The sequence below is a fragment of the Mustela putorius genome, unplaced genomic scaffold, assembly GCF_011764305.1.
Source record: "Mustela putorius furo isolate JIRA1106 unplaced genomic scaffold, ASM1176430v1.1 tig00003932_pilon_pilon_pilon:0A:0A, whole genome shotgun sequence".
NCBI lineage: Eukaryota > Metazoa > Chordata > Mammalia > Carnivora > Mustelidae > Mustela > Mustela putorius.
In genome coordinates, this window is record NW_025422077.1 from 8,160,520 (window position 1) to 8,185,765 (window position 25,246).

The following is a 25,246-nucleotide window of genomic DNA, read 5'->3' on the forward strand; positions in this document are numbered from 1 at the left end:
GGCCTGCGTCCCTCCGACTTTCCTTGAACACCCTCCCCCGTCGCCACAGTGAGGGTTCGGGCTTAGCGTCCTCGTCCTTGACGCAAGCTCAAGGTTAACAGCCGGGGCTCTCAACCCTTCCCCAGGCGACGAGCCCAGGGGTGCTTCAACCTGTCCCCAAGAGGGGACCCAGGACAATGGTTGGCGGGTTTTTACCGGATTTCCCAGGATGGGCGTGGTGTCACCGAAAGGGCCGGGTTTGAGAAATCGTTTAGGTTGGGGAGGGGTGTCAAAGCAGTCCCTGTGGTAAAAGCCATCACCTCAGTTCCCTCAGCCGCCCCTCCGCCGCCGCAGCTCCCGCCCTCCTCCCTAAAGGTCCAGGGCGTCGGTGACAGAGGAGAGCTGGGGGGCGCGGGTGAGATTTTGAACGTGAAGCCAAAGGAACTCTCATCCTTCCTCCGGAGCTGGAGGGCGGAGGACACGGCGCCAGCACCATGCACAGCGGCTTCCAGAGATGGTTGCCAGAATTCTCTCGTTTCCTGGTTACGTGCGTGCTCGCAGAAACGAGAACCTTCGCCCGCGACTCCCGCTTCTCCACAGGGACCAAAGGGCTGGGCACGCTAGTGTGAGACGTGCCAAACGCAGCAAGCCTCATGGCTGCCGCTGGAGTCCCGCCGCCCTGCATTCCCGGCGGCGCAAGCGCACTGAGGCTCCGCGGGCGCTACTTAGAGCCCCGCCCCGGGGTGGGCGGAGCTGGCGCCTCCCGGCTGGCCAATCGGCGGGCGAACCCGCGACTTCCGCGCCAGCCCGCCCGGAGGTGGCACGTGGCTGTGTTTGTGTACGTGCTGCTCCCGCAGGGAGGAGAAACGCCCCGCAGCTGGGGTGAGGCTCCTGGGGCGCGGCCGGGGCTGGGGCGCTGCGGCGAGAGGCCCGGCCCCCTGGCCCCGGCAATCTAAATTCTCCCGCCCTCGGGTGGGCTGCGCACTCTTACCTGCCGGTCCGCGGCGCCTGGCCCGCTGCTCTGCGCTCCCCAGACGTCCTGTCCTCGGCCGTAGGCGGAAGATGCTGTTGCTTGATTGCAACCCAGAGGTGAGACGCGGGCGCCTTCCGGCCTGCAGGCTTAGCTTCCCCGGGTGTCTGTCAGCTCGGGAGCACTAGCGAGGGGGGACTGACCACTGAGCGCTGCCGAGTCCACCCCCTTCAGAGTCAGGTTTGGGGCGTGGGGTAAGATTTCCGACAGCGGGAGAGCGCGGGGCGGGATAAAGGCAAGAGGGATGCTGGAGCTGCTGTTCTCCTCCCGCAGGTGGATAGTCTGAAGCATCTGCTGGAGGCCGGGGCCTCGGTCAACGCACCCCCGGATCCCTGCGAGCAGTCGCCTGTCCATTTGGCCGCAGGTGGGGGCCTGGCTGGCTTGCTTCTGTGGCAGCTGCAAACGGGCGCTGACCTCAACCAGCAGGTAACTAGGTTACCGATTGTTGCTGTGGCCCGCCCCCCTCCCCCGCCAAGATCCACAGAAACGTTTCGCAGACGCCAGAGTATTGTTTCCCTTGTTACGAATGTGACTATCGCGAGATGTCTGATAGCAATATAAAGCGAGGCACTCAAGGAATGTACAAGTTTCTGGGAGCCGCGTTAACGAGGTGACACGTGAAGTTAATTCTGTGATTCGGCACCGCTGACCTCAGTATTTCAATATTGACTTAGGGGACTTAGATTTTTCCATGGTCCTTTCAGACATCTCAGTCTGGCGTGTATTTTACGTTTACAGCGCATTGCAGCTTAGTCTGGCCACGTTTCAAGGGCTCGTCCGCCAACGAGCTCTGTGGCTCCTGCTGGGACCCTGCGCAGCACACGCAGGTCTGCAGTTCGTTTCAAAAGGAACGGATGCTGCATTACCAGACGAAAAGTCTCAGTACGGAAATTATTTAAATAACAGTTGTGATTAAAAAAATAATAAATAACAGTTGTGAGGCAAGCTCACAACTATTACAGTTTTCTACAGAACTGTTTTGTGGTAGTCTGCATCTCCCATTGAATATTAAAGTAGGGTGAATTTAAATTGTTTTACCTTTATAATACTCTACTCTGCTTTTATACACCTAAATTTTAATGTAGGTAGTTGTGGCTGCATGTGTTTTTATTGATGAAAACTTTGTACTTAATAGAACACCAGGTGAACTTTATTGAAAAAAAAAAAAACACCAAATTAAAAAAATTTAGTACAATGTTGTTCTAACTGGTTCTCTTCAACAGTGATTTGACTCTCCCTACCGACTTCCACAGAAATGGTTTTGGAAGAAACTAAAATGTGCTGTCTTATCTTTAAGGATGTCTTTGGAGAGGCTCCGCTACACAAGGCAGCAAAAGTTGGAAGTCTGGAATGCCTTAGCCTGCTTGTAGCCAGGGATGCCAAAATTGAGTGAGTATAAAATCAGTGACTTCAAAAATTTCGTATTTTCTTGGATTAGGCTAACAGATCCTTGAAGCTTAATTACATGCGCTTTTAAAAATGATGCTTGCCTAATTGACAATTTAGAGTATCATTTAAATGTTAACTTAGGTTGTTAATGATACCTAATACTATTGAATTTAAGTAAAAAAATGGATCCTTAGCAGAGGTGCAGTTCTGTTCTTCTGTTGTGGCAATATTACATCTTAGTTTTGGTTTGGGATAATCCCTTCAATAAAAGTTCTCATTGACTTCCTTGGAGTATTACTAGATGGAGCACAGAACACTTCCATTCACTCAAAAATGGAAGGTCCACTGTGTGCTGAACTCTGCTAGTCACTCAGGATGCAGTAGCAAGGAATATTGGAATTCTTTGATTGCTTTACCACTTCTGTTCTGAAACCAAGATTTGTATGAACCCAAAGCTCTTTTGTAGAAGGATATATTAAAAAGGCTAAACAGTTGTCAGTTTTTATGTAACTCCGTTTTTGTCTTAAATTCAGTTTATGTAATAAGAATGGACAAACAGCTGAAGATATTGCTTGGGCCTATGGATTTCTAGAATGTGCCAAGTTTCTTACAACAATTAAATGTATGCAGACAGTAAAATCAAGTGACCGATCCAATAGAGATGATTGTGTTCCAGTGCTCAGACAGAAACGAAGCTTCGGAAGTGTAGAAAATACGACTGGAAAAAGGAAGTGTTGGTGAGTAACTCAGTTCTGTTTTCCTCCTTCCTCAGGGATTGCTTATTCGGCGCAGTTAGTTATTTCAGTCTTGGCAGTCTTATTTCGAAGTGTGTCTTTTTCTTTTTGTGAACACATGCTAATACTGGTTATAGTAACTACTGCTAGATTCTGGAGCCCAGAAATCATCTTGCATGATGGAAGGCTAGGGAGAAAACCTTTTTTAAAAAACTTTCTAACTCACTATGTTTAACCACAGATTCACGTTGGTTCTGAAAAGGTTTGAAGAAGGCCTTCACTCCGTGCAGATCTACTGCTCAGCTACAAGCTATGGCTTTTGGCTCACCAGGTGTATATCTCAGCTCCTTCTAAGAAGGAGGAAAACTTTCTTCTAAGTGAAGATAACAGTTCAGAATACATGTTTTTACATGCCTGTAATATTTCGGTTGTGCCTGCTTTGTCTTTTAAGTTATTAAAGAATGTCTAAAGAATAAACTTTTATTTGTGTAGTACCTAACAGCCTTTGAAAAAAATTGTAGTTTATTTTTTACTTTTTTAAAATTCTATTTTAAAATTGTAGTTTAAACCATCAGACCACACCCAGGATTCTCTTTGAAGTTAAACTTAGTCTTTATTAACAAATCTATAATACAACTTTACTACAGTCTTCGAGTCCAAGATATTTTAAAAAATATTTGGTCGCTGAGGAAGACATAAATTATAATAAGCGTCTTTGTTCCAAAAGTCTGGGCCCTTCCATCCACACCAGCCCTAGATTTGGGAGAAGGGAAAGGAAAACCTTTTACTAAATGATAGGATTACATGATCAAAATTGTAGCATTTTACAGTCCCGTTCTGTCAGCTGAATCCTGGAATACGACTCTAACTTACAAAACTCAAAGATCTGAACAACTATAAAGCATAGAAAAGTAACATACTTGGGTCCATTTCAGATAGAGTTAAAAAAAAAAATTAAATTCTACAGTACTTAATCACAGAAAAGATAAAGTTCCCTTATGGTAACTGTTACTCCAAATAATCACATTTTTACTGAGTCTAAGTTTTATAATTCTGGCAGTCAGCAGCAGGTGATAGAATTGGCAATCTGTTTTTCTTGGGAGGCCACTAAAGGCCGTCTTAGGGACCATACTGCGCATCTTAGCTACGAGGAAAGTGGCAGGGAGAGATCTGTTTTGGCCTCTTGAATTGCCCTTCACTGTCCTCAGGCTATAATCCTTCCACTTCCCATTCTTTTCCCCAGCAGAGAAAATTACTTTTAAACAAAATCTGTGAATCCAAAAGTACATCAAATTTCTTCTAGGGCCATTGATCTATTTTCTTAAAGACCCAGCTAATGACTAGTCTGAGTTACATCATTTTGAAATGAAACGCTTTGCTGGGAGTTGGCCAGCTAGAACTCTTAAAATAAATACCACTGGGTTTGTGACAAGTAGTGTGGTCTCATTCCTTAGCCTAACTCGGAAGCTGCTGCTCTGTATCCTGGCAGTGACCGAGAGCTAAAGTTCATGGTTTCTACAGAAAATAGTGTCTTAGCTCTATTTTTTAGTGTGGAGGTTGGAGGGTTTAGAGGAACTCTTTACTGTTTGCATTTTTCTTTCTTGGGCTGCAAAAATTAGATCTACATTCTAAAAGTTCAATGAAAGTAAAAAAAAAAAAAAAAATCCTCCATCAGTCCTATTTCCCCACTCCTAGGTAACTACAAAAAAAATCTTTTGTCTTTGAGACCTGTTTCTTTATGTAAATAACCTTTTTTAGCCAAACCTTTTCTAAAATTTAATGTCTTAAAATCTGTTATCTTAATGATGAATAAAGGCTTTTACTCTCTGTTTTCATCTTTCAGCCTTTTCCAGGTAACCAGGCTCAAATCATTGTAAAGAGAAGTGGGTAGAGTGGGTGCCCAAACCAGAAACTGATGGGAGTAGACAGGGGAGTATGGTCTTTTTCTTTGAGGAGACTAGTCTGGGAACTTCAAACAGGAAAGTTCCACAGGAGGGTAAAGAGAGGTCAGGCAGAGGCAGAACTTTCCCTACAGTCCTTGCTAGGCGGAATGTTTGTGAAACCTAATCCCAAAGTGCCGGTATGTGGAGGTGGGGCCTCTGGGAGAGGACTAGGTTGAGAGAGGGGAACGCATGAAGGGGATTAGTGCCTTCATTAAGGAGGCCCCAGAAAGGTCCCCCATGCCTTCCACTCTGCGCAGATCCAGTGAAAGAGACTGCTGTCTGTGAGCTAGTAAGTGGTGCTCACCAGACCGAACCTGCCGGTATCTTGCATTTCCCCACCTTCGGAAAGCCGAGGAACCCATTTCTCTTGTTCATAAGCCGACTGGGCTATGGTGTTCTGTTACAGTAGCCCAGGCTCTAAGACACTGCTCTCGATTCTCAAGTGAGAGTAGTGTTGACTCTCACAAGGTCAGGCCTTGGCTTCAGGGCTCCTTATACGTGCTAAAAGGGCAGAAGGTTTTCTCCAATTGAAAATTCTACAGGGACGCCTGGGTGGCTCAGTTGGTTAAGCAGCTGCCTTCGGCTCAGGTCATGATCCCAGCGTCCTGGGATCGAGTCCCACATCGGGCTCCTTGCTCCGCAGGGAGCCTGCTTCTCCCTCTGACTCTGCCTGCCATTCTGTCTGCCTGTGTTCGCTCTCGCTCGCTCTCTCTCTGACAAATAAATAAATAAAATCTTTAAAAAAAAAAAAAAAAGAAAATTCTACAGAAATCTAATTAGCAAAAAAGAACATTAGGAGCCTCCGAAAGTAATCAGGGACAACGCCTTATTCAACTGCTTCAGGAAAGCCTATCTAGACCATTCCATCTACTGCAAAGTTCCTCAAACCAGCCAGAAAGAAGTAATTTTATTATCTATATCATATTTCTAATTAAAGTAATGAACGCTTCTCACTGCTTCTAAGATGAAAACTGAATGCTCTGCTTCTCTGCCTGGCTCAGTTTCACCCCTGCCCATCCCTCCAGCCACACCCCTTCGCAGGCTTGGATCCTGTTGGAACTGGCGTAGTTCTGGGAACGTGGCCTGCGGTCCTTTCACCGGCTCTAAGGGATCCCTCTAATGGATCAGCCTGGTAAACTCTATTTCTTTGTTGGGAATAGTTTTTGGATCTCTTTTTTCTTCAACTCTAGACTAAGAGCTCCTTAAAGACCTTTATTAATACCCCTACTGCTCCAAGCAGTGGGCGGCACATACTGGCACTTCATGCCGAGTGACCCAACACTTGACTACGGAAAGAGGAAATACTGCTCCCACTTTGGTGTGCAGCAGGAAACATTTCAGAGACTTACAAGTCCAAATGCCTTGAAGGATAAAAGCAGGACACATTTATCTCCTGTTGTATTTATAGTCTTATCACTGGCAAAATATTTTACTAAACTGGGTTATAAAAGCATTCAGCTACACACACACTAAGCTCCTGACTACTAAACCCCTCATTCCCCGGGCTTTGGTAACTTCATACAGTTACGTTCTGTTTAACTTCTGAAAATGTCTCACCAGTGACTTTCCAACTGTGCTTTTAAAAAAATGACCTAATTAAACTACAGCTTCAAAGTTCACAGAAAGCTTTTTATAAGGTATTAATGATGTTGACTTAAGTGACAATATGAGAAAAATGAAGGGTAGTGAGTAACAGTAGGAAATATTTATGGGTTTGTGGCTGAAAAGGTTGTATGCTTTCTTTGTAATTTTAATATATTTAGCAAAGAATACAGAAGCTTAAATTCAAATTAATTATGTCTTATTATCCTTGCCTTCTAAAGTTTTAGAATGAGTTTTCATACGTGAGAATTAGTTGCCTATACATTAAGTTAAATTTACACCTCCTTTAACTCGTACTGTAAGTATCAATGAATATTCTCACATTTGTCTCAAATTCAAATCCTTTACAGAATGAGAATAAATTATATGTAAATAAATTACAAGTAGCCTCCATAATGTCCAACATACTGGTTATTTTTGGTTAATAATACAATTATAAAGGTTATTTAATCTACTCTATTTCATTACATTTGTTTATGCAAAGCTGTAACATGTCCAAAAGAATGTATTTCTGAGCTCTTTGTTCCATTATTAAGTTTAATAACTAGGAAAGTCTTCATAAATCTAACCTGAATTTTGTTCTTTGCAATTCACTTTAGTTCCCTCTTCTCCTCCCTATGCAGACAGACAGTCCTCCCTGGCCTACAGTACCTGCTGGGAGGGTGCATCACAGCCCTGGGTCTGTAGTTCTGTTAAAGGCCAGTTTGCTCTCCTTTGCGTCTGGATTCTTTCCCTTGCATCTAAATCTGTGTTAAACAGATACTTACCTTTTCCAAAATAACTTGTAGATCTTCAGCGCCTGTATAATGTGGATCTAAAATCAGAAATTTTATCTGCCCTGTAATCTCATTCCACGCCACTCCTAGTATTGTGTGGGCCAAAACTCCTCCCCCTATAGCAAGGGAAATCAGAAAAAAGAGGGCATATGTGAATCTCAACTCCCTAGTCAATTTCAATTTAAAAACATTATTTGGCCTGTTAATCTAACATAGCATTAAAATTGCTAGCCTAGATTATAAAAGATTACAGATCACGTCAAGTGTACTCTGAGAAGATAAAATTGTTACCTTTAAAATCAGAAAAGATGCAATCATATTTGTAACCACATCAGGTTTCTATTCCACTGCCATATCCGTGGAACTGGATCTAGAAAGGGCTACGGAGGATCACAGTCGCCGCTGTGAGGCCTCTCTCAGCAAATGGGCAATGCGGCCTCTGTTCCGAGTACCCCCCGAGGGACAGCCCATCTACCCATTCAGGTCCTTCTGATACTCTGCTGAAATCTGTCTGCCTGCATATCTTACATACCAGTCTTAGCTTGCCTTCTGTCATCCCAGATCAAGTCTTGTTCTCCACAGAATCATCAAGGTTTAGACCAACTCATCTAATCCTCTTTATAAACAGAGCCCAGAGAGGTGAAGCAATTCATGTAATGCTACACAGCCAGCCACGTTAGAGACCGCACCATGACTTACTAGGCTCAACTGAGTGACCATGGCCTCTTTTTTATATACTGTTCTTGATTCTTTAAGTACTTCAACAGTTCTATCACTTCTCTTCTCAGCCTTTACTTCTGGCTATTACATCTTTTTTATAACTTTCCTCCCACCTTGAAAATTGAACAATAAATATCCAGAGGTCAGTATGTACGGTATAAAAGCTAATTTTCAAATGTTTAAAAATGACTGATTTTATGTGACATTATTTGTATCAACAATAAATTTTATATATTCTTCTCTTTACCCAAAGAGCCCAAGATGTCCCAAGCATCTTACCGATCATGACTGGAGTTCCTTCAGTCCGGAAGTGATGAGCCAGCTCCCGTCCTCGAGAGGCCATTTCACAACCTTGGCTAGAAAGAAACCATCTTCCATCAGATGAATGATTTCTCATACTAAGGTCCATTACGGAATTTGGGAGCCAGTGTTTTCTACTGTTTTGTTTTCTTTTTTGGTTATTGAAAAAAAACATGGTAAATTTAAATAACATTAAGTGGTAGGTAACTGACTTGAGAGCAACCAAAAGCACCATAACCTTTCAAAGTATTTAAGGCCACTTAAGACCTTGCTTCTTTGCTTCTGGAATTGCATAACGAAAGATTTTTTTTTTTTTTTAAGATTTTATTTATTTATTTGACAGAGAGAGATCACAAGTAGGCAGAGAGGCAGGCAGAGAGAGAAAGAAAGGGAAGCAGACTCCCTGCTGAGCAGAGAGCCCGATGCGGGACTTGATCCCAGAACCCTGAGATCATGACCTGAGCCGAAGGCAGAGGCTTAATCCACTGAGCCACCCAGGTGCCCCTAACGAAGGATTTTTAAGGGAAGAGTGAAAGTGGTCACCTTGATGACCACAGGGCTCTTATGGGTGGATTTAATGTCAGAAGAATGAGTTTTAAGTCCTGGGTTCTTGTCTTTTTACCATCAGACTCAGTCTCCCTCCTCATCTTTAGCCTGGCACCCATCACCCCTGCCCTATCTACGTGACAGGAGATCTGGACTAAAACAGACAAGAGCTGTGAAGCCATAGTGAAAACTACAAAATGTTTTCAAGTATGACATATTATTTTAGGGAATATTTTAATGTCCTATACAATTTGTACTTTGGAGAAGAGAGAAAGCTGGCCAGATGAAGGGAGATCCTTTTTTGGACTGGAGGTCCCAGCTGGTGGCTAATTCTAAGCTCTTGCTTAGTAAGAAACGTGTAAGGTTTTGATGTGCCAAAACGTTCCCTTTGCAATCATCATGTGCTTCACTATTTAACCGTTCATTTATCTGTTAGCTCCGGTTTTCACAGGCGGTCTAAACTGCAGCTGTGAAATCAGACATTCTGGGACATAAGCACATGGACAAAAGAGGGTAATGTATCTATTGAGGTCACTGTAATACAACATGTATTTAAATTGAGGTCACTGTAATACAAAACGTATTTAAATTGAGGTCACTGTAATACAAAATGTATTTAAAACACAAGTTCACTGATAAGGAATAACTTCTTATTTAATTAATATTAGCTTATATTTTACTTTTATTTTTTTAAAGATTGATTTATTTATTATTACTTTTTTGAGATTTATGTATTTAAAGAGACAGAGAGAGTGAGTAAGAGAATTTCCCAGGGTGGAGCCTGACCCAGCACTTGATCCCAGGGCCCTGCAATCATGACCTGATATTTACTCATATTTTCAAGCTAGAATTATGGCTAAACTGTATTGGGAAAAAACAAATATATTATTTGGACACATTATTAGTTTACTGACCTTTTAAGAAGAAAAAGGGCAGGAGGTACACAAAAAGGGCCGTCAAAGATCAACATCTGAATCTCTCCCTTCAAGATATTTTAAAGAGTTGAAGATAAAGAAAAAAGTTGATTTTCTGTAACTCCAGTCATAGCTGACATATTTCCAAGTGTTCCTTTTCTCAGCTAAATTAACACCATGCAAGTATACATATTGCCAAGTTTACTCATCCACTCAAAGTCTTCAATAGCCAAAAAATGTAGCGTTTAAAAAAAGATTTGTAAAGCAGTGAGGCAATGTGGAGGAGAGAGTAAAAATAAAAACAGTGTGGAGGAAGAGGAAGGAGAATCCATAATTTCCCCCTTTTCTAATAAAATGACAAACTTGCTTTAAAACGATGTCACTAATTTCTTAAGGTGTCCTCACCTGACAAACAGTATTTTTGAAGTTACACCAATCAGTTGGTTCAGTACGAGCTGTACCTCGATCGATCCAATCCACTGCCGCGATCCAACAAACGTTGCTGGTTTGTCCCCGGCATCAACTAGAGCCTTTGTGTATTTAAAAACACAAAAAAACCCATACACAAGACAGCTATTAAACAACTACATTTAGGACCTGTTCCCTGATTACCAGTATGGTTTTTTTCCCCCTTCAAAACAGAAATAAGTCTGTACCATGAGGTAATAATCATTATTACTGGTATATTAAGGGCTCATGAAATGTACAGTTGATTAGAAGCGTACCTGCTGAATCTCCCTGTGTGTCGGAATGGATCTCTCTGTGTAGCCCTGGTGCCTGAACCAAGAGCAGATTGTCTGCAGAGATCGGTAAGCACAGCCCCAGCCACTGTCATCCACCCGATCCTGCATATAGTGATGATAGCCATAGGTGCCCTGGACCACATGGATCTGTATAAAAAGAAGAAACAGAGTAACATACTAACTTAAGATAGACGCACATTTTCTACACAGACATCCAAGCCAAGTTTACTGTTCTCAGAGCCAAACTGTTACTTCAGTTCCTTACAAAAATGCCTTCAGAGAACTACAGTTGAACATTATACTTTCCTGGCTTTCAGCAACTGTCCAAAGTCATTACCCTGGGCTCTCAGGCCCGGCAAATCTTGCTCCCTGGCCGCCTCTCCAAGGTCATCTTCTACCACTTTCCTCTGTAGCTTGCTCTGCTTTGGGTTCGGATCTTCCAGGGGCAATCTGAGGCCAGAGCCTTATGGTTTGCTCTGCCTGGAACATTCTACCCAAATAATGTGCAGCTCGGCACCCTTACTTCGTTCAGGTCTCTGCTCAAGTATCAGAGACTGTCCATCATCAGCCAACCTGGAAATGGCATGCTTCCCTCCCTCACCACCCACCTCCTGCCCTGGCCAGCACTCTAGCTTGCTTTATTTTTTTATTTTCAAAGCACCGCTTGACACCTTACTTGTTACTTTTTAAATCTCCTCTTAACCACACTAATATTTGAGTTTAATAAGGGCAAGTACTGTGCCTTATTTATTTCTGGACCCAAGCTTCTACAGGGGGTGAGGCAAACAGTTAATAGTCAGTAAATGTTTACTGAATAAATGATAAAGAGAGGAATAAATGAATGAAGGGGCCATATAATGGGACATATGAAGAATATTCCTCCAGTCTTGTAAACCTGCCACCATTGATTATAGCCCAGGTATGCTATTTAAATATCCTTAAATAAAAGCCAAGATCATGTAACTTCTTTCTTGTAGTATAACGTTAAGAATACTCGTGTGTTTTTGTCCCCCAAAACTGGTATTTTTTTTTAAAAATTAGGTAAGAAGAGGCACGGACAAACAGAATCCTCATCCAACAATTAGCGTATTTTCTTCTCAAGCACAGACAGAACATTTTTAATGACAACATTGTGGTAGGTGGAAAAATGACCCCCAAATGATGTCTATCTCCTCATCCCTGGAACCCGTGAAGACTATGTTATAGGGTCGAAAGGCAAAAAAAAAAAAAAAAAAAAACGGGGGGGGGGGCGCCTGGGTGGCTCAGTGGTTAAAGCCTCTGCTTTCAGCTCAGGTCAGGTCCCAGGGATCCCTGGGATCGAGCCCCGCATCGGGCTCTCTGCTCGGCGGGGAGCCTGCTTCTCTTCCTCTCTCTCTGCCTGCCTCTTTGCCTACTTGTGATCTCTGTCCAATAAATAAATAAAATCTTAAAAAAAAAAAAAAAAGGGAGGGGGGAGGCGGGCTCTTAAGATATGATTAAATTAAGGAACTTAACGTATGGGAGAATTTTCTTGTACCAAGGTGTGCCTGAAACGCAACTCCTACAAGTATCCTTGTGAGAGAGCGGAGAGGGACGCTGGCGCAGTGGAGAGAAGGAAACAGCATGAGCACAGAGGCCGATGGGAGCGATGTGGCCAAGGAGCGCTGGCAGCCACCACAGCTGGAAGAGGCACAGGAGGGATTCTCCCCAAAGCCCTTGGAGGGCGCCGGGCCCCACTGACACTTGATTTCAGCCTCATGATAGGGATTTCAGACTTGTGGCCTCCACAGCTGAGAGAATACATTTTTGTAGTTTCTTTTTTAAAAAATTTTATTTATTTGACAGACAGAGAGAGAAAGAGAAGCAGGCTCCCCACTGACCAGAGAGCCCAATGCAGGGCTCGATCCCAGGACCCTAGAATCATGACCTGAGCCAAAGGCAGAGGCTTCAACTCACTGAGCCACCCAGGTGCCCCATTTTTGTAGTTTCAAGCTACCAAATTTGTGGCTTCTGTAGCATCCTCAGGAAATGAATGTGTCTCAGTAAATTTCAGAATCTTTATTACATAAAAATTGTTTCTGATCAGTATGCAAAGGAGTCAGAAATCAGTAAAAAAAATATATATACGTACCTACATATATAAATAAATTCTAATATATTTGGATGTTAAAAAAAACTCTGAAATAACACATGGATTAAAGATGAATCAGGGGCGCCTGGGTGGCTCAGTGGGTTAAGCCTCTGCCTTTGGCTCAGGTCATGATGGTCATGACCTCAGGGTCCTGGGATCGAGTCCCACATCAGGCTCTCTGCTTGGCGGGAAGCCTGCTTCCTCCTCTCTCTCTGCCTGCCTCTCTGCCTACTTGTGACCTCTGGCTGTCAAATAAATAAATAAAATCTTAAAAAAAAAAAGATGAATCATAATAGAGGTGTAAAAACATCTAGAACTGAATAAAACAAATACTTGAAATTAAAACCTGTGAAAATAGTGCTTTGCTTGAAATTTAGAAACTTAGAGAATAAAAAAGATAAACAATATCCAAAATGCCAACTTAAGAAGTGAGAACAAAAACAACGAATCAAAGAAAGTAAAGGAAGGAGGAAGTGAAAAGGGCACGTATTGCAGGGAGCACTGGGTGTGGTACATGAACAATGAATCTTGGAACACTGAAAAAATAAAATTAAGTTAAAAAAATAAAATTGATTCCTCCCCCGCCAGAAAAAAGTTAAGAGCAAAAAATTAATGAAACAGGATATAGAATTTACAATAAAGGGGGTCAGCAAAGCCAAAAGGTTTTTTTTTTTTAAAGAAGGCATAAAAATGATACAAAGAATGAAAAAAAAAAACCCATCACTACAACTATGGGAGAGACTAAAACCTAGGTAAAGAGAACTTAGAAATATGAAAAAAGTCTTATAACCATTAATAAAATTAATATTATTAACAATGTTCTCATAAAGAAAATGCTAATCACAGATTATTTTATAGGTAAGCTTTACCAAATGATCAAAAAAGATCATGCCAATCTTATAAAAACTCCTCTAGAAAATTAAAAAAAAAAAAAAAAAGGGAATGCTACCCAACTCTTTTAATGAGCCAGTATATTATTGACAGAAAAAAAAAATCATGTGAGGAAATTCAGAAGCCAATCTTATTCATGAACACAGATGCAAAAATCTTTAAAATGTTAGCAAATGAAATCCAGCAGAGAACAAAAAGTAATAATGAATCATAACCAAAGTAGGTTAATCCCATGAATGCAAATCTATTACCATTGGAGATTTGTGCTATAGTGTTTAGGGGTAAATACCAGGCTGTGCGTGGCTTTCTTTGAAATGGCCCGGGTCGGGGGGGTGAGGGGGGGGCGGCGGGGGGAAGAAGGTGAAATGAAGCAAAATGTTGACGGCTGTTGCACATATATAACAAGAAATAGGTACAGCAACTTTCCTATCAGGGTTGGCTGAATAACAAAATATCTGGACAAGCCATACACAGTTTGTTACATGGCAATAAAGAAGTCGAACCACAGTTCGACACAATACCAAGACGAACTCTTGGATACTTAACAGTGAGTGCCAGAGTGAGTTGTAGAAGACCAAATATAAAATGACCCAGTTTTTTATAAAACTCAAAATGAGCAAAACTGTAAGTGTTGAGGAAATATGCACCTATGTGGGGAAACTATTTAAAAAAAAAAGGAAGTGAGTGATACAAATAAAACTCAGGATACACTGAGTTCCTTTCAGGCTGTGGGGAGGCAGAGGAGTGGAAAAGGAGGGAACACACAGGTAGGCTGGTGTTCTAGTTCTTAAGTTGGGTAGGGAGCTCTCTGGTATTCATCTCCTTACTGTGCTTTACAATTTATATATATGTTATATGTACACATCAAACATCATATACTGAATTTCTTAAAATATGTAAGTGCGTCTTATATCTCCATAATAGAAATAACAAACCCATTTCACTGTCAAAAATCAATCAGCATTTATTTGGTACGTTTTGAATGTCTAGGCACTTTGTAAGGAACTATTAAAATTTAAAAATGAATATATGACACAGGTACACCCACCCTATCTAGAGGAGTCCCAAATATAGTCTGAGAGAAGACGTTTATGCAATAATCGAGAAAACCACCAAGATTGTGTTGTTTGTTAGAGACTCTACACTTTGTATGGCCTATGGTGACACTATGACTGTGACAGAGCAAGGTTCTTAACCAGGAAGAGGTCTCCCAGGATTTCCTCCCATACAAGCAAAATAAATAAAATGATTTTCTATCATCAACAGGATGACTAGAGATAGAGACTCATCTGTCCACACGACCTGGTAAGCAGCCAGCCAGGGTCTCTCCGTGGGAAGCCCGGCAGTCTGCGGCTGCTGCGGGCGGAACTGCTGTCCCCAGCGCCCTCTGACGGCCAGGACTAGAAGTGGCTCCCGCAGTCCTTTAGGCTGTATCATGTATTCATTTTTCATTCTTAGGATTTCCTTACAAAGCGCACAGAGACGCATGAGATACTGAATAAATGCCAGGACATGTTGGACAATTAGGTTTCCTCTCAGGGGATCTGGGGTGTGAGAGGTGCCAGTCGGGGGTGGGAATCGGGCTGAAATGAGCTGGGTGGTGAGCTGCTTTAAAGATGACAGGAAACAACTGGAAACAATGAGGAAACAGGCTGAGAAAAGACAGGGTAAAAAAGCAGGCCACTTCAGATCAAAGCATACCCCTGGAAAGAGTAAACATCCCAGTAAGGAAGCAGCGGAGGCCTGAGACAGGAGGCCGCCAGTCACAGGGCTGCTAAGAGGCCGGGCTGTGTAAGAACTCCTGGGCTGGGTGCCCATGGGACCCTTTCTTCCCAGCCCACACGCACCCTTAAGGAACCGTTCCTCGTGCCTCACCAGCCACACTTCTTGGAGCTTCCGCTGGTGGGAAGCTGCCAATTGCACCCAGGCACCTGCTGCAGAGAAAACGTGCCGCAGGGCCTTCCCGAACTTGGCTGCGGCGTGCTGTGGGTAAACACGCTCTTTACTTGGCATGATTTCTCAGGCTCAGGGTGAAAATAAATGGGGAGACGCCTTTGAATAAATCAGGGAATGGAATTTTAGTAGGAAAACTGTGGTACATGCTATCTATTTCTGACCTTTTCAGACTATTGTGAATACTGCTATTAAGCAACGATTATTAAAAGAAAGGGGTGGTAAATTTTGTTTGAGAGATGACATACATTCGGAATCAATCCTTAAAACTTCTACTGGATATACACAAAAAAATCACCACTGACACTGGTCATCAGTCGACTCCATAAATAATTATTAAACTCACCATACCAGTCTCTACGTTAGGTGGATTGAGATAAGTATGTGGATTTCTAATGTAACCATCTTTGTATGGCTCATCTGGAAAGTGATAAGCATTAGATCTTCTGAAATACGGTCTGTCGTGAGGCAGATTGAAGAGGTCATGTAATTCCTAAATGAAATCAGAATCAATAGAAAAGAAGAGAAAAAAGTTAAATAGCTTAGACTCCTTGCTCGTTGGTAAACAAACTCAATCTAAAGACATAAAACAAAAATAACTATATATTGGCTATAAAAGTTATCAAACACACTTATAATTCACAGAGGTCGAAAAGGGTGGGATTTAAACTAAACCCAAAAGAGAGTTATGTATGTTTTTCCATGGATATGGGTAGAAACTGGAAGGGATCACAGAGAAAAGGAAAATGCAGTTGAGCCTTGAACAATGTGGGGATTTGAGGCACTGAGCCCTCTCACGGTCAAAAATCCACATACATGTCTATGTATTATATACTATATTCTTACAATATAGTAAGCTACATAAAAGAAAATGCTATTACAGAAATACGAAGGGAAAGTACATTTACAGTGCTGTATCATAGTTACTGAAAATGATCTGTGCGCCAGCGGACTCTTGCAGTTCAAACCTGTGTTATTCAAGGGCTGACTGTAATTTGTCAGAGTGAGAGAAGTAACACAATTTCAAATTACTTTATTATAACGCAGTCTATTAAAATACATCCAGGGTGAAATCTGTTTTGAAAACAGCCTTGTAAATGAGTAAATTAGAATTAACAAGGATAGAATAACATGAAAGTATTCTGAAAAGTCATGCTTAGAGTACTTAACAAATACAAGGGGTGGTGATTAAATTCTGGAGGAGAGATGGGTGGTAGGAAGCCAACCAATAGGGCATCAAAATTAAAATACGCATACATGTTTAAAATGCAAAGTTTTCCCAACTGCATAAAAATGTGACCCTTCTTTGTAAAGTCTGACATTTTCTTTTTCGTGTCTCCTAAGTACTCTCACAGCTGGAGTGGGATCATCTGGTGCCTCTGCAGGTCAAGTCCACCAGCACTTACAGACTGAGCAGAGGGTCACAGCACTCTGCCTCCTCCCAGGGACAGATGAGGGAGATGTTCCTGTGGTACAGTGGCATGGACGCCAGGCAAGACCACACATCAAAAATACGCACTCCAAAACTAGCCAATTCATTAATAAATTTCAGTTCTTTGAATGCTGATCATGCTTTCCTCAAACTGCCTCTAATAAAACCCAAATAACCCTGGGAGGTGGGGGTGGGGTGTAAAGTATTACTATAAATCCTAATTAGAATTAGCATAAATCCTAGCTTTCCTTCCCTAACCGTGATCTTGTCTCTTCTACAAATCTGAAAGCAAGGGATGGGAAAAGGAATTTATTTATAAACACTCAGCAGCAGCTCAAGGCATGTAAGCATCTTTTCATTTCTGTATCTCATTACAGAAAAATTTCACAGAACATATGAACCATACTGAGTGTCTGAAATCAAAATGTAAAATATGGTTTAGCATATTTTTTCATTAATACGCTTTTAAAAAAGTTCTATGTTAACAGAAATTAAATAACATGTGAAGACGGTAGTCTGATTCCACTTTCATGTTAAATCACAAAATAAGTTCCATTTATTTGAAATGTTTTAAGTAAATATAAAGTGAATGAATGTCATAATTTTTCTAAGAATAAGTGTATTGGCTTTACCTTTCTTGCTTCCTTTTTTTTTTTTTTTAAAGGATTTTATTTATTTGACAGAGAAGAAAAAGCACAAGCAGGGGAAGTAGCAGAGGGAGAGGAAGAAGCAGGCTCCCCGCTGAGCACGGAGCCTGACCCCAGGATGCTGGGATTATGACCCAAGTTGAAGGCAGATGCTTAGCCCACTGAGCCACCCAGGCGCCCCTTGGTATTACCTTTCTATAGGCCTGAAGCTGACCATCTGGAATTCCTGATGGATATGAAATTGTTACAAGATTTTTTTCCCCTGGCAATAAAAAGTGCAGTGGTTCAGGGACCACAATAGATGTTCCTTTCATATACTTCAAAATACATTTCTCCATGTCAGTGAGTTGATTATGAATTGCATCAACTAGAAGTTTACGAACTCTGTGGAGGGAAATATTCAAGTACATTAACGAAAGTTATAGTGGTTATGATAAATTAGAATGGAGAGTTAATATATCCCAAATACAGTAAGAAAAAACTTCACTGGACCAGGATTATTAAATGAAGTCTAACTTTATGCAAAATTAAGTATACTGTATATTTCCTAGGTATAGGTAATGGGAAAACCTTATAGGTTTTGCACACTACCCTATTTCCTCTAAATAAACATTTAATTACTAGATGACTCAGTTTAATAACAAGGAATAAATCATAGTAAAAGTAACAATAATCCTGGATATATCTACGTGATATTTAAAAACGGGCTCTGATTACTCTGGGGAGGAGGGCTTATATAAATGTGTCAGTAGCAGTACAAAATACTTACTTTCCCCATGTTTCTTCTGGAGCAACAGACAGAACTACATCTACAGGTAAAGTCATACTAACGTAGTGGTGTCCTCCGCTTTCTCTTTCAATGATGGGGGTGACAGCTCCCACAGGGATTGACATTTCCAGCATAAGATCTATGTTTACTATTTGATGCTATAAAGAGAAACAGTAATAGTCAACTTATAGCATACTGAACGTTAAATATAAAGGGCAAGTGACTTTTTAAGGGCCATACAAAGCTGTATTATAGTAAACTGTTTAAAAGCACAAATCTTAAAAAAAAAAATCTCCTCTGCTCCAAAATAATTCGCAGGGAGGTGGAGAGGGAGTGGGGATGAAGATGAACTCGGACTGACCATTTGTTGATCACTTTTTTTTTTAAACATTCGTGTGTGTCACGTGTGTGTATGTGCGCGTGTGTTTATAAGTATTAAAGCTGGTACACGTTCACCAGGATTACATATATTATTCTACTTCTGTATAGACTTAGAGTGAAAAAAAAATCCAATGAACAAGATATAATAACCATACACCAAAGGAACTTTTAAACATACATTAGAACTATAAGCCCCTGGCCTAAAGACACAGAGAACTATAAACAGATACTGAACTGTTAGTAGGATTGAATTTTACAGTGGTATGGAATAACAACTCTGAAAGTACTTTGTTTGAATGTTTTGTTTTGAACAAATCTGGCAAAATAGTGAGTATACTAGAAGCCAAGTTTCTCAGAGGCAAAAAGTTACAAATTCAGTGAGGCAGAAGTAGAACTGGAAATACAAATATGATTTACAAAGATAAATAGAAATGTACCGTGGTATGTGTGTGTGTGTCTGTGTGTGTATAAATATGTATACATGTATGGTACGTATGCATATGTGTGTGTGCTCCTTAGAGAAATGCCTGATCCCTGGGCTGGAACAGGGACAGTAGTACATAATGTGCCTAGATCATCTTGTGGAAGAAGTAGGAAGTACTCAAAAATACGTGTCAAAAGGACATTGGAGCAAGCCTGAAGAAGCATTCATTGACCAAATCTTGGAAAATGTGAGCATCCAAAGATTTTAACTCATTGCATAAAATAGGAACTCATGCTTCCATGCACGTAATAAATAAATAGGGAAAAACAAAGCTCTCCTTACGGTCCAATGTCATCTAAGAAGTATAAAAGGAAATGATAGCAAAATCACTTTGCAACCATCAGGTTATTGTCGGATTCAGACAAAAATTATTGGTTGACACTGAAAGTGGTGGGTAAAACTTTGGTGAGGAATAGGATAGCCTCAAAGTATCTTACCATGAGATACTTGCTACTTACAAGGGAAAATACAGTGGCCTCACAGAGAAGAAAATGAGCAGACACCATGGGAAGAAAGGGATCAGAGTTAACATCACCAATACTAGAGGCCAACTGATAGCACATGCCTCTTCAATACGATGTGCTGAGGAGGACAGGACATTGCTTCAGGCGCATTCCTACCAACAGCGCACCACCTCAATCTAGTCATGAGGAAGCCTAAAACAAATCCCATCTGAGGAAGTAATTGACCCGTACTCCTCAAAATGTCAAGCTCCAGCTACACGTAATTCTCAAATCACCTGATTCTACAGCCCACAGTATGTTCTGTAACAGCTCATGTGGATGTCTCACTGGGGTCTCAAACCACGTGACCAAAACCGACCTCATGACTTCCCCATCGCCCATCTTAACCCAAGAAAGAAAATGGTCGTTCCATTTCCAATTCCTTTCCAAGTATCGTCCATTTTATCCCCTAAACATCTCCTGGATCCCTCCTCTCTGTTACCACAGCTGCTGGCGGAGTTCGGCTTCTTCTGAAGTGGCCCCCACCTAGCTCTCTAACCTCATGTCCACCCTATTTTCCCATAACAGCCTAGAAAAACACTGCAGTCATATTAACTTCGTAAAACTTCCTCCCTTGAAGTAGCTCCATTATTTATCTCCAGTGCTTGCCAACTTTGTGGCAAATGGCCGTTCCTCAATAACACTGGTTCAAAAAGCACCAGAACTAAGAACAGTGTGAAGAAAGGTAAATCATTTATTTACTATCTCACAGCACCATGTGTCTCTGTCATGTTTTAGAGTGGTTCATTTTTATTTAATTTTAAGTAATTTGCAAACATACTCGAACTGTGTATTTTTGTGGGAGCACAGAAAGCATCCCCCAAAATGTATGTATTAGGATATGTATGACTATGGAACAAAAGCTTAAACATGTAAAACAGAGATATAACCGACAAGTCACTCTTGTCATTTTTGACCTCAAAAATCTGATCTGTAAAAAATAAGAGAGTTGCATTAAATAACCTCTAAGATCTCATCACTCTGGTCCAAATTCAAGGATTATAAATTTGCTTACCATGTCCGATAACTTCTTGTCTTTCTTTCTCATAAATTTTCGTTTTATATCTTCTTCCTGTTCAAAGCTAGAAGTTTAATACACAAAGATGTTTACAATATGAAATGACATTTTGAAAACATTTCTAGCAATTTTCAAACATACTCACTGAATAAAGCGCATTATGTTCTTACAAGCAGAGCTATCACTCAGTTCTCCTGGAATGGTGTTTACGTCACTATTAGGCCATATATATACTGAACTGTGGCAAATTCTGAACACAAGGGCATTTGAAGAAAGCTTGGTTGACAGGTCACTCAGCACATGTTTTAGTGCTTTCTTGATAAATAGTTCTAAATTAAAAGAATATAAATAGAGGTTAATAAAAGAAATCTTAAACTTTTCAACATGAATCGTTCCAAACACACAAAAGTACAACATAGGAAATTGACTCCCAAATAACTATTCTCTAGATTCAATAATTGAACATATAAAAAGAAAATTTATGCCTTTCTTTTTAATAAATTTGAGATTAAATTCACAGAGCATAAAATTCATCCTTTTAATGCATATAATTCACTTGCTTTTAGAAGCTGACAAGGTTTATAACCATCACTATTTCCAGAACACTATCATCACCCCAAAAGAACCCTATACTTATCAGCACTCATTTCCCATTCCTCTTACACTGACCCATAGCAACCACTAATCTACTTTCTGTCTATATAGATCCGCCTATTCTGGAAACATCCTATAAATGGAATCACGCATTATGTGTCCTTTCATGTCTACCTTTCATCCTGTCTAGTACTTTCAAGACTCATTCATATTGTAGTATAAATCAGTATTTATTTCTTTTTTCTGGCTCAATAATAATATCCTTGAATGAACACAATATACTTTGTTTATCCATTCATAAACTGATACACAAGTGGACTGTCTCTCTGCTTTCTGGCTATCATGAATAATGCTATGAACATTTGTGTGCAAATTATTGTGTGCACATATCTTTCTTAGGTGATCACTTAGAGTAGAATTGCTGGGTCACAGGGCAAGTCTATGTTTAACCTTTTGAGAAACTGCCAACCTGTTTTCCGAACCGTTATTTCACCACTAATATAAGAGGATACCAATTATTTTCAAAATACCACATAACTTATAGCAGTAAACTATTGAATGAAATTCAAATTTCTTTGAAGTTCTTTTTATCTTTGGACTCTGCCCCACTAAGAGTAGTGTATTCTAACGTCAAAGTTTTTTCTGTGTAATGTGTCATTAACCTGAAACTTTTTTTACTTCATTTTCAGGGATTTCTTTTTAATTTACTATAATCTTTGGATTATGTAAAACATTTTCATGGTTCAAGAAGATATATTTAAAGACAATACACAAATACTTATTTAAACTTTATATTCTTAAATCCTAAACCTATTTAATCTTGTGATTAAAACATTTATTTAGGGACGCCTGGGTGGCTCAGTTGGTTGGACGGCTGCCTTCGGCTCAGGTCATGATCCCGGAGTCCCGGGATCGAGTCCCGCATCGGGCTCCCAGCTCCATGGGGAGTCTGCTTCTCCCTCTGACCTTCTCCTCGCTCATGCTCTCTCTCACTGTCTCTCTCTCTCAAATAAATAAATAAAATCTTTAAAACAACAACAACAACAAAAAAACCCATTTATTTAACTATCACCCTGATATCTTAAATAAATACCTTGGGGCTGTGGTAGATAAAAGATTACTTATTAACAAGAGAGATTTAAGACATCTCGATATGTTTTCAGAAGGCCAAATTTAAAGACTTTCAGCTACACTACAAAAGACAAACATAATTCCTGGATTATCTTCTGTTTATCCCCGAATTTACTTTCATTAGTTTGGGAGTGGGGATTCGAATGGACCAAGATTGAGAGCAATTTTTTTAGCATGAAAGGATGAGTCAGAAAGAACATTCTGCATTCTCTCTCTTCCTATTTCTGTGGGGCCAGGAAATGATGGCCAGCTAGGGACCTTTCCATTCCTTATCTTTCTGAACTTCTCTGTGGTTTCTGACGCCACTGATCACACTTTTCCTGAATGATTTTATTTCGTATCATGGTGTTAATGATCCTTCAGAGATATTCTTTCTCTCCAGTCTTGACCACCCACCCTCCCCTAAATTTCAGATTCAAATTACCTGAATCTGCACTTGATAGACTCTGGCATCTCAAATGAAACATCTTTCAAACACAACTCATCTCCCTACCCTGATATCCTTTACCTCTGTTTGTGGCCTTAGCCCAAGTCAGAAACGGGAAGACATCCTAGAATTTGCTTGATACAAACTCTGCTGATATTTCTCCCACAGAATTCTTATACCATTAAAAAACAATATAACTTTCAACAGTGTAGGCTCTGGAGACTCAGGGTTATATATAGGTGCAAGTCTGCAATGTTCAAATCTGCATGTCTTGTTTGCCCTGTGCTCATTGTGGATATTTATATTTATTGTGACAACTGTCTGTCAGTGGACAGTGAAGTTTCTTTTTTTAAGAAAGAGGACATTTTTTTCTAATTTGCACAGAGAAGCCTCACAGGCAAGCAGTGGTGCTGGAACATAGTGCCCAAGTTTAAATCCAATTTATAGAACTCACTAACCACCCGATTTGAGTTTATCCTCTCTCTCACTCAGTTTCATTTGCAAAATGAAGAGGATCCCAGTATATTTCATCATCAATTTATAATAAAAAAGAAGTTTTTTTGGTCAGACTTACCATTAGCAGTAGCTAGCTGAAAAGCCAGATCAAGGCCTCCTCTTATTCTGAAGAGTATATCCATAGTCTCTGAAATCACCTGAGACAAACAGAACCAAAATTCCGTTGTAAAACAAAACAAATTCATCTTCATACAAATGAGAGTCAATTCTACTTCTGGAAATTTGTCCTAAGGAAATAATCGAAGTTCAGCAAAAATTTAACTTCAATGTTGTGCACTTCCCACACTGTTTTCATCATAGCAAAAAAAAAAAGGAAATCTTCTAAACCAGTAAGAAGTCAGTTAAATAAAGAACAATACTACCATATAAATATTAGGCAACCATTTGAGGAACTGCTCTATGAAGTGTTCTACAGCTGCCATTTGAACAAAAAATACTTAATGACAATGAAAAATACAGAAGGCAAAAGTGAAAAAGGCAAGAGCGTATTTAACGCTGCATGATTCTGCACAATGTAACTAATCACTCAGGACTTCTGTACTCTTCTGTAAAATAGGAAAAATCCGCTATTTCATAGGGTTGTTGCGATGATTCCACAAGAGATCTCAACCTCCCTAGGCTTCCGAATTGAGATCCTCTCTGAAGAAATAACATTTAAGGCTGAGATGAGAAGGGCAAGTAGGTACGAGTATGAACAACTAGAAAGGAAAGTTGGGGGTGGAGGTAGGAGAACCCACTGCAAGCAGGGGCACAGGCTGGTGAAGACCCACTTGGAAGAACACTTAAAAGCCTACCACGGATCAGTAGAGATCTGACGCGGGCAAGGACAGGGATGGTAGGAGTGGCGTGAAGGACAAGTGACAGGCATGCCGAAATAGCACGCAGAGGATCTGATTATTGATCCGATGTTCGGGGGTTGAGAAGGGGAAGACGACAAGGATGATTTCCAGGTTTCCGGCATGCCCAACACGGTGGATTTCCTGATCCGCGGATATCTGGAAGAGCGGGTGTGGGACGAGCCGAGGTGGAAATAGTTTTGAACTTGCTGCGTGTGAAATACATAGGAGTTATCCAGGCGAAGGTACAGTTAGTAGATAAAGATCTAGAGCTCGGAATACATTTCTAAAATCTGGATCTATAACTTGGGAGGAAACGCAGGATGTAAAGAAAAGCATCCTTGAAGACCACCACATCCAAGTGGTGGCCGGACGGCTGGGAGGGAAACGCGGGGGCTCAGGGAATAGAGGATCTGAAGAAAGTGACTCCTATCTTTCCCAGGTCCGATACCTCTTCAAACCTTCAAGACAACAAATAATCCCTCGTTCTCAACATGATTCCACAAGGAGGAGACGCGGGGAGCGAAGGTCCTACAGTGGCTGAGCTGGGATAGTCTAGGCTGTGCGGGACAGTCTCCTTCCAGCTCTAGCAGGGACAGACCGAGAGAAAGGAGGCCCAGCCCACCGAGCTCGCAGCTGCTACCGTGGGTCCTGCCAGGGCAGCTCCTTTCAAGGGCTTGGACCCACCGAAACTACGAAAGCCTGAAGGGAAACGCAGGGGTCTACTGCAGGTACTCACCATGTCTGCTACGTGGCTCGGACAGCGGCGCTGACGACCGCGCAAGGGCTCCGCACGCTAGCCCGGAAGTGGCGTTTCCAGGGGCGGAGCCTGGGAAAACTAACTACAACTCCCAACATGCCCCGCAGCAACGTCACGG

At 41.2% G+C, this 25,246-nt stretch overlaps 3 protein-coding genes across 13 annotated transcripts in view; 1 reads left to right on the forward strand and 2 right to left on the reverse strand.

Moving 5' to 3' along the window:
* Window positions 1-1,094, reverse strand: part of LOC101673194 (LRP2 binding protein) — a 40,800-nt gene extending 39,706 nt beyond the window's left edge. For 2 of the 4 annotated variants that reach the window (XR_199819.3, XM_004757748.3), the window contains exon 1: window positions 971-1,092. The gene's annotated coding sequence lies outside the window, so the exon portion shown is untranslated. Of the gene's footprint in view, window positions 1-970 lie in introns of all 4 variants that reach the window. The other 2 variants (XM_013058990.2, XM_045069432.1) reach the window with 2 other exon arrangements.
* Window positions 934-10,307, forward strand: ANKRD37 (ankyrin repeat domain 37). 6 transcript variants are annotated; one of them, XM_045069436.1, is made up of 7 exons: window positions 934-1,068; window positions 1,283-1,435; window positions 2,307-2,398; window positions 2,932-3,135; window positions 3,374-3,463; window positions 6,101-6,207; window positions 8,427-10,307. In XM_045069436.1, coding segments are annotated over exons 1-5 (477 nt in total). In that variant the 5' UTR covers window positions 934-1,041; the 3' UTR covers window positions 3,375-3,463; window positions 6,101-6,207; window positions 8,427-10,307. The 6 variants fall into 6 exon arrangements, with proteins under 6 accessions (XP_044925371.1, XP_044925369.1, XP_044925370.1 ...); XM_045069434.1 differs by lacking the exon at window positions 3,374-3,463 and having other exon boundaries at window positions 8,427-8,576; window positions 9,456-10,307; XM_045069435.1 differs by lacking the exon at window positions 6,101-6,207.
* Window positions 3,721-25,209, reverse strand: UFSP2 (UFM1 specific peptidase 2). 3 transcript variants are annotated; one of them, XM_004757742.3, is made up of 12 exons: window positions 25,108-25,209; window positions 23,591-23,669; window positions 21,010-21,193; window positions 20,862-20,928; window positions 18,479-18,636; window positions 17,901-18,093; window positions 15,977-16,123; window positions 10,659-10,823; window positions 10,339-10,463; window positions 8,453-8,529; window positions 7,445-7,569; window positions 3,721-3,885 (listed from the first exon to the last, which is right to left on the reverse strand). In XM_004757742.3, the coding sequence occupies exons 1-12, from the start codon at window positions 25,108-25,110 to the stop codon at window positions 3,799-3,801; spliced, it is 1,410 nt and encodes a 469-aa protein (XP_004757799.1). In that variant the 5' UTR covers window positions 25,111-25,209; the 3' UTR covers window positions 3,721-3,798. The 3 variants fall into 3 exon arrangements, with proteins under 3 accessions (XP_004757799.1, XP_044925364.1, XP_044925365.1); XM_045069429.1 differs by lacking the exon at window positions 25,108-25,209 and adding an exon at window positions 24,327-24,550; XM_045069430.1 differs by lacking the exon at window positions 7,445-7,569.
* Between the last annotated feature and the right edge of the window lie 37 nt (window positions 25,210-25,246).